This window comes from Gymnogyps californianus, chromosome 10 (genome assembly GCF_018139145.2).
Source record: "Gymnogyps californianus isolate 813 chromosome 10, ASM1813914v2, whole genome shotgun sequence".
In the NCBI taxonomy this organism is placed as follows: Eukaryota; Metazoa; Chordata; class Aves; order Accipitriformes; family Cathartidae; genus Gymnogyps; species Gymnogyps californianus.
In genome coordinates, this window is record NC_059480.1 from 18,239,604 (window position 1) to 18,248,326 (window position 8,723).

At 60.7% G+C, this 8,723-nt stretch overlaps 1 protein-coding gene across 1 annotated transcript; it reads right to left on the bottom strand.

Moving 5' to 3' along the window:
- Nucleotides 1-5,180: 5,180 nt before the first annotated feature.
- Nucleotides 5,181-8,243, bottom strand: NMUR1 (neuromedin U receptor 1). The gene is made up of 3 exons (XM_050902843.1): nt 8,184-8,243; nt 6,835-7,731; nt 5,181-5,584 (listed from the first exon to the last, which is right to left on the bottom strand). Exons 2-3 carry the CDS (start codon nt 7,727-7,729, stop codon nt 5,181-5,183), a joined length of 1,299 nt encoding a protein of 432 aa, XP_050758800.1. The 5' UTR covers nt 7,730-7,731; nt 8,184-8,243.
- Between the last annotated feature and the right edge of the window lie 480 nt (nt 8,244-8,723).

An 8,723-nucleotide genomic window follows, 5' to 3' on the forward strand; every position in this document is an offset into this window, starting at 1 on the left:
CATCTTTAGCAACAACACATTGCGACAGGAGGTGTGGGCTAACCAGACAGTCTGTCTCTTCTAATCCATTGCGGTGGGGTTTTAACCCTGCCGCAGTTGATGCTTGTGAAGGTGCCCAGTGGCTTTAATGGGCCACTTTGCCCCTGAAATTGTCCCTGCACGTTGCTGCTAGGCTGTGGGGAAGGGCACTGTGCATCACACCTCTGTCCTTCCCATCACCCTGCCATGAGGACAGTGGGATTTCAGGCAGGAAGGTCCTTAAATAACACAGAGACCTTCCCTTCTTGGAGATGCCCTTTGCCCATCTAGCCCCAGTGTGTTCCCTGCCTGTGTGCCCTAAGGCACGGAGAGGTGGGGTAGGGGGACCCCATCCCTTCCCTGCACATGGCCCGGCCCCTCCAGGGCTGTTGGGTTTGCTGTGACATGGAGAAGACGGTCCCCAGTGCCAGCAACAGTCATGCTGCACCGCGGCTGAGTCAGCCCAAGCATCCGGAGCCGTGGCTGAGCTCCTCCATCCAGGCCCTTGGGGTGGGCTGTGCTTCCCATGCCGCCTCTTCCCAGCCTCCCCCTCGCTTCCCCGCAGCGTGCGGCTGCCTGGAAAGCTGCTTCCTACGTGAGTCCTGGCTCTTTGGGAAGCCACCGAGGAGCCGAGGGGAAAGATAGGCTGCCTTCGGCGTGGGGCTAAAAACTGAGCCCGCGGGTGTCCCCGAGGAGCAGAATCAAATCCTACATATATTCCTCTCACTGCCCATTCGTCCTCCTGCCTACCTCTATGCTGCCCATCACCAGTCTGTAGGTACTAGGTGTTAGCTTTTCATCGCCACCACTATCCTGGAGTAAGAGGAATAATTGAAATGTGGTTCAAAAAGCAGCCTAAATCAGTGCCAAGCCCAAACCCAGCACATCCCTGCAGTTTCCTGACATTCACATTTTCCTGCTTCCCTGCTCCCCTCACAAAGGCTGGGATCTCAGTGGGAAAGGCTGCCGTGCCGCATCCATGGCTGGGCAGCCCGAATCCGCCCCACCACCCGGCCCCAGCTAGGGACTGCTCACTCCCAGGCACGCAAGGGCTTTGCCAAATTCATGCTGCATGAGTTTTCCCCATACCATGGCTGTGTGAAGGAAGCAAAAAACAACCCTTCCCTTGGCTTATTGAAAAAAGGCGGCAAAAAATCCGCTGGCACTCTCTGGAGCCATCTATCATGGCTCCAAATATACGAGGCAATTGCTGTAAAACTTGAGTTTGGCTCCGTAAAGGAAAAAAAAAAAACACCCCATGCGTGTTGCAAACAACCACAGCACAAAAAAAAGCCTTACAAGGCTGGGGCAGCCTCATAGATGGATTGCTTTTTAATCCCCAAAGCTACGGTGATAAATCTTTTTATTGGAAGCTCCGGAGATACTGTGTCACTCAGGGCATGCGGCAGCGTGGGGGGAAAACAGCTCCACGAGCAGCTAGGATAGAGGGAGTCTCCCTGGAGCGGGGCCAGAGGTGATGGAGGAAGGATGGGTGCTCGCCGTGGGGGTGCTGAGCAGGCACGGGGGGGCAGGAGGGTTCCCCTGGGGCTGGGAGCGGGTGATTAGGCAGGAACTGGCCATTGGACAGATGCTGCCATAAATCTGGGAGGACAGATGGACAACTTTTGGGGAACGGATCTTTGGAAACAAAGCATTTGGAGAGGAGACGGTGGCGTAGAGCCCAACCTGGCCACGTGCTCTGTATTGCAGGGACAGAGAGATGCTTCCCCCAGCTCCAAGCGAAGACCTGAAGCAACGGCATCTGCACACCTCCCCCAGCTCCTGGCCCCCCGACATCCCTCTGCTCTGTCCCCTCTGGGCTCCCTTGTGTCCTGAAAGGATCGTTTAGTTGATGAGAACTCCCAGGCAGTGTTTTGGGATCCTCCTCCCCCCACGGCCAGCCTGAAGTGCCGGTCGATCCCCCCGGCCAGTTACACGGGTGGGAGCAGCGGGAGAAACTCGCCCCATCCCTGGCTTCTGCTGCCTCCCTCCCGCAGGGCTCTTTACTTCTCTACCACCTCCCAGCAGGAATAATCCCTCTAATTTATACCAGCAAGGTGGCAGGGGACCAGGCTGATCCTGAGGGCGCAGGGCAGTGGGGAGCATCATCCTTGGAGCAAACAGACTCTGTAATTCCCTTCCTGCAGGCTGCAATGAGCCCGAGGCAGGCAGGAGCCTGCAGCCACCACCTTCCCGGTGATGGAGAGGTGTAAAACTCTCTCCGTGAAACCATTCTCCCCTGGGAGATCAGTTCCTTTTTTAGTAGGTTTCACGCCCTGACTGCAGCTTTTACTAAAATTAATTATGGGATTAAAGGACTTGCCCAGGAGCCTTCGATTGCAGCATCTCTTGTGAGCCCGGCTGGCATGTGGTACCCGGGTACTTGGGGTTGTTTCCACACACTGTTGCAAAACCTCGGCCAGGGGAGCAAAATTTGCCCACACATCTCCACCCAGGAGGTGGCACCGGCCGTGCTGCAGCTGCAGCTTTGGCAAGCCTTCGGGGTGCTTTTCAGGGTGCTCCCTGGCCCAGCTGTGCGTGGGGGGTGGGCGGTGGGGCAGCCCCCAGCATTGCCACCCAACATGCCGGGGCCTCAGCAGCACATTCCTCTCCTGCATCTCAGAGGGGAATTTGGGGTAGCTGAGGAGGATGGGGAGTCCCAGATCAGGGGATGGCAGGGCAGCTGGGGACACAAGCCTGGATGAAGGCAAAGCCAGTGCCTCACCTTTCTGGCTGCTCTGAACTCCACTCCAGCTGTGCTGAGCCCCAGGACCCCCCCAAAAAACCCCAGGGTGACACACACTGTCCTCTGGCACTGACCAAGGAGCTCGAGCTGCAGTGGCTGCAGCCGTATCCTCGCACAGCCCGGCTGCTCACGAGCAGGGGGACGCGTCCTCCCGACCCACGGCACAAGGGACCCCGAAGCTCCACACAGTCGGCTGTTGCTGCCTAATAAAATGCTATCGACCACCTATTAAAAAGCCATTCCCTGGAGATTTGCGGCCATGGAAGCATCCTGGTGAAGTGAGATCGGGCAATAACAGCCATCAAGGAAGCATCAGTCACATCCACCCGCATAGCAGTGATGAGAGGCCCTGCACCGCTGCCAGAGTGCTGTCCCCTGCCAGGACTATCAGCGATGGGAGCCGGAGAGGGAAGGAAATAGATGGATCTCGATGCCCTGGGCCACACTGACATCCTTCGGAGAGAGGTGGCGAGCAGCTGGCAGGACCCTGAAGTGCAAAGTTACTGCAGCCCCACACCCACCCTCACCCGGCAGCATGCCCACCCTCACCCGGCAGCACACAGCAGGACCCCACAAGGGCCGAGGAAGGGCTTTACCCACAGCAGACCCTACTGTGGGGATGGGGAGTCGGGGGGAAGCCAGCTGCACTGCCCCCGAGCCAGGGACCGGGTCGATGGGGGCAGGAGGGATTTTGCAAGCCCCAAATCCTGCCCGTTCTTGGTTGCTAGCCTGGCTGCGGCCCCGTGTGATGTGCTTAGGAGGGGCTGGAAGCAGAGCAGCAGCAAGCAGTGATGCCCCTGCCAGCGTTCTGCCTGGGGCTTGCTCCTCCAGTATTTCTGCTTGGGTCCCCAGGCGAGCCCCACTGGCACATCCACGCAGGACGCCGAGCCAGGGGAGCCTCCCCAGCTGGCCGGGGGGGAACTGGGGCTGGGGAAGTCACGCGAGGCAAGAGCTCAAGCTGCTTGGACAGCCCCTCAAGTGCCATTTCGGAGCCTCGATATTTCATCCTGCAGGAGGACCTGGCGTACGCCGGGAAGTCAGTGGCATTGATCTCAGACAGTAAATCGATGGGTCCTTCCAGCCCGGGGGAGCACAACCAGCCAGCCCGCGCTCCCTGGCATTTTCGTGACATTTCCTGAGCCGCGTGTCTGGGGACAGATTGATCGCCACCGCTCCAGAGGCAGCTCCCCCTCTGCAATGGCCCCAGCCCCAGCTTGGACCAAGCACCCCAGAGACCGGGAAGGGTGCATGTGTCCCGCTCACGCCTTCCATGCCGTGCCCTGAGCCCCCCCGGCCCCGCAGACCTGCCGTGGCAGTAGAGCCCACAGGCAGAGCTGGTGGGATACCCCTGGTGCCCATCACCCTGGCACATGGCCTGCCTCTCACCCCCCAGGAGGATGGCCCGGGTTCAGTCCTGTGCTGGGAGCAGAGCTGGGTCCTGGGGGAACACAACCAGGGCACAAATCAGGCCAACGGCTTTTTTTAATTCTCAGTGAGGCTCAGCCTGTGCAGGGCAGGGATGGAGGAGGGCTCCCCACATTCCTCGGGGGTGCAGGGGGCCACGGTGGGCTGAGGAAGAGGAGGGTGGCACCTGCCAGATGCGCGTCAGAGGGGGAAGAGCGGGGCGTGTTTTGGGGGCATGGGGAAGGCGCAGAGCTGTGCCTCGGCACTGCAGGCAGCCTGGGGCTCCCGTTGTCCTGTATTTCCCCCTGCAGGCTCCAGCTCTGGAGGGAGCGGCCGGCCGTGCTCCTTCCCTTGCCCTCGGCAGGCTGGGGCAGGAGGAAGGCTGGGAGCACGGAGCCATACCAGCACCCTGCAGCCGGACACCGGCTGGCACCACTGAAGGGATGTGCAAGAAAATCAGGGGCACGTCGGTGCCAGAGGGCCCTGGGGAGGTCTCGAGGGAGAAGGCACCCACAGACCTTTTTTTCCCCACTCCATCCTGTGCAAAACTCTCCCACCCCCATGGGTCTCAGCCTGGGTGCGAGCACCTCTTGGGGCACCCATCCGGCATGGTGTTCTGAAACAGCCTGGGGTGCCTGACACCTCCAACACCTGCACCCGCAGGTTCACCCTGCTGGGCCAGGAGGGATGGGATGGTTTTGGGGATTGCTGGCATATCCCTGACATAGAAGCCAGCCGTCCCCACACCACGAGGGATGCCCTGGCCTTGGCCAGCCCCGCTGCTGAGTGCAGCGGCTGTGATGCATCCAGAGCACAGCATGGCCACCGCTGCCGTGTCCCTGGAGCAGTCCTGCCAAGAAAACCAGCCTTCGCATCCCAGCGGGATGGCACAGAGAGGCGGGGTCCCCTCCATCGCTCCTGCCCCGTTCCCCACTACGGGATGGGTGCCACGGTCAGATGGATGCAAGTGGTGGGGAAAGCTGGTCCCAGTTCCCCCGTGTCCTCCCACTCTTCAGCAGAGGGATGTTGTGTGGGTGGTGGCCTGGCCCCCCTTCACCTCCTCCAGCTTGTACTCCTCGGCATCGGAGAGGGGCAGCCCATTGGCACCGGGCATGGGCTCGCACTCGGTGCTGCGGGTGGTGGCGTGGGTGATGCTGGGCGAGTATTTCCGTGACCGTGGCGGGCGGTGGCTGGGGTGGCACATCACCTCCTTGAACATCTCCCGGAAGCGGGTGGACATCAGGTTGTAGAGGATGGGGTTGGCAGCCGAGCTCAGGTAGAAGAAGACGCCCGAGATGATGTGGACGTACTGGAACATGTGGAGCATGTGGCTGGTCCAGGTGGAGACGAAGCTCCAGACAAGGCGGTCAGTGTGGAAGGGGGCCCAGCAGATCCCGAACACCACCACCAGCACGACTGTGGGGAGCCAAGGAGCTGGTGTTACTGGGGGGATGGGGCTCACCCCCCAGGGACCTCCAGTCCCTGGCCAAGCACTGCCCTGTTTCGGCTTTGGCCATAGCAAAGAACACACAAAAAAAGCATGGGAGAGAGGAAGGGGGAGAGGGAAAGGGCTCCCCCAGTGCTGTTTTGACTTGCCATGGAGGGGCTGGAGGTCTGGACAGGATCTCCCTCCCTCCATCTCCTGCCAGGGCTGCTCCAGGCGCTGCTGCACCACACATCTCTCTGCTCCCCATCGGCAGGCAGCTCGGCCATGCAGCACGGCTGGGGGATGCCCCTGTGGGCATCCAGCCTCTGGGCACCCCACCACCTTCGCTGGCAAAGTCCAAGGAGCAAGAGCTATTTGCACCCTTTCCTTGTGCTCTGGTTTTGGGGATTTTTTTATAACCCAGCTCTGCTGATGGAAAGGAAAGAGGGTGATATATAGGTGGTCCTGGGGTCCCCAGCCCTGCCATACCCGTGCCACGCTGCATCTCCGTGGCACACGGGGACAGGTCCCCCTTTGTCCCCCTCCCAGCCCCGGTGCCGGGGGAAGCGGAGTTACCACTTGTCTGGGACGCGGCAGAGAAGCAGCCCTGGCCCCGCTGACGGACTGGGCTGGGCAACCTGCCATCGCTGTGCCGTCACGGGGCTGGGAGCACACGGAGGTCAGCGTGCCAGGGAGAGATGGCTACCCAAGGGCAGTCAGTTCCTGCTACCAGGAACGGGGCCAGAGGCTGCAGGGATGGGGCTGGGGAGGGGAGCAAGGGCGCAGAGCAGTGGGACGGAGGAGATGCTCCAGTCCAGCCTTGGGTCAGTGCATCACTGCCCCAGGACGGTCACAGAGGCTGCGAACTGGTCCCTCTTTGGGAAATCCCACCACCACCACCAGCACATGAGGTCTGGGTTGGGGGGATGGGGAGCAGGTTCCGCCATCCCAACCCACCTCCTTTCCCTTTCTCACCCAGCACTTTCCTTGAGGAGGGAAGGTCTCGCAGCTGGGAGGGAGCTGGCACGAGCAATCCTCACCGCTGGACCAGAGCCACCAGATCTGCCTTTGCCCCGACACCCCACAAGCAAGCCCCGCAGCCTTCCTCCAGGACAACCCAGCCTCAGAGCTCTGGACTGGCCGTGCCTCAGTTTCCACCCAGCACCCTCCCAACAAAGCCTTGGGAGATACCCCCCGCTCTGCCCATCCCCAGCATCGGACTCCCCAGCGTCAGACTCACACAGCATCTTTGTGACCTGCCTCCTCTTGACTTTCTTCTGCCCCTGGGCATTGTGGCAGTCGCGGCTGCCAGCGGACTTGTCTCCCAAGGCCTCCAGCATCTTTTCTTTCTTGAGCTGCCGGCCGATGAGCAGGTAGAGGATGCTGATGGTCCCCATGGGCAGGAAGAAGAAGACGACGGTGGTGATCTGGATGATGAGGTTGTAGGTCAAGCGTGGCTTGACCAGGGTGCAGATCTCCGAATCGGGCACCCGCCCTCGGCCGGGCACATAGAGAGGCTGCAGCCCATGGAGGCTGGTGTTGGGGATGGAGCAGATGACCGACAAGACCCAGATGGTGACGATGACCCTCTTGGCGTGGTTCCTGGTCACCACGTACTTGGCCTTGAGCGGGTGCACAACAGCGATGTAGCGCTCCACGCTCAGGGCTGTGACGTTGAGGATGGAGGCAAAGCAGACAGCCTCAAAGAGCAGTGTCTTGAAATAGCAGCCGCTGGCACCCAGCAGGAAGGGGTAGTTGCTCCACATGTCGTACAGCTCCAGTGGCATCCCCAGCAGCAGCACCAGCAGGTCGGACATGGCCAGGCTGAACAGGTAGTAGTTGGTGGGCGTCCTCATGAACCGGTGCCGGAGGATGACGATGCAGGTGAGCGTGTTGCCCACAGCTCCCACCACGAAGATCAGCAGGTAGATGACACAGACTGGGACAAAGAAGCTGGACTGTCGAGGTCCAAGGTACTTATCCCGCAGCTGCTCCTCCGTCAGGTTGGCATCCTTGGGGTCGAACAAGGTCTCTGGGTGAGTCCTGTTGCAGAGATCAGGGCTGACGGGCTCCACAGGAAAGTCTCGCTGGGGCAGGGGGAACTCAGGGCCGGAGCAGTTGACGTAGGGATTCATGACTGCGGAGAGACGGGGAGGTTGCTGCCTCCTAACCCCTCTGCTGCCCCCGCTCCCTCTGCCCCTCTCCCCATTGGCGTCAGCGTGCCAGGATGCTGCTGATCACCATGGCTCTGCACCCTCGCATCCATCCTGCCCCAGCCACAGCCTTTCCTTTGGGAAACCACCCAAAATCTGCCCCCAACCTCCCTCCAGGGTTCCTAAGCGCTCCTTGCCCCATTTCCCATCCACAAACAACTCTGGCAGCTCCCCAGCCCACCTTGGCCCCTTCGCCAGGGGGATGTCAGCAGGGCTGTCCCCTCTCCCTGCTCCCAAACCAGAGCAGGATACAGCCCCAAAGCCAACCCCCAAAATTGATCCCAGCTCCAACTCTACCGGCTGTGCAGAGGGGCTGACGGGGTGACCATAAAACAGCCAAAGGGAAAACTGATTTTCCAACCCAAGAAGGACTTACGGCTTGTTGGGAAGCTCCAGATGAAGGCTGAGGTCCCACCACCCCTGCGCCGGACAGGGTCGGGCTGGGGAGGGAGTGTGGGAGGGGATGGAGACTTCACTGCCTTAAGAGGCAGGCTAATGAAATCCTGCTGCTGCTCTCCCCTCGGAGCTCAGCTCAGAGAAGCTGCCTGCCGTTATCCACCTTCTCCCTCTCGTCCTCCGTCAGCGGAGAGGCTGGCGGGTGAGCCGGGGGGTGCTGGGGGCTTCCTCTCCCACCGCTGGGCAAGCAAAGCTCACTGCTGAGACCCTACCCCTGCCAGGGGCTGGGTCCTCGTTTGCAAAGCAGCACTGCTGAAAAGATGCTCTTCAGAAAGACAGAGGAAATAACATTAAAGTAATAAACTCCATTGACTCTAAGAGACTCCCAGGGGAGGGTGGCACGGCCGTCTCCAGCCCCACCAGCAGCCTTCGCAACACAGGGATTTGCCATTTGTGTGGCCTCTCTGGTAAGGCATCAGTCAGCCCCGCTGCTGTCCTGACACTGCCAGGCACAGGGGCC

What these genes read in the sequence shown, in the direction of transcription:
- NMUR1 (XM_050902843.1), bottom strand. Translation starts at nt 7,729, where the DNA reads ATGAATCCCTACGTCAACTGCTCCGGCCCTGAGTTCCCCCTGCCCCAG. An exon ending in GCAGGTCACAAAGATGCTGT is followed by an intron (nt 5,585 to 6,834) that starts GTGAGTCTGACG and finishes GGCTCCCCACAG; the next exon opens with TCGTGCTGGTGGTGGTGTTC.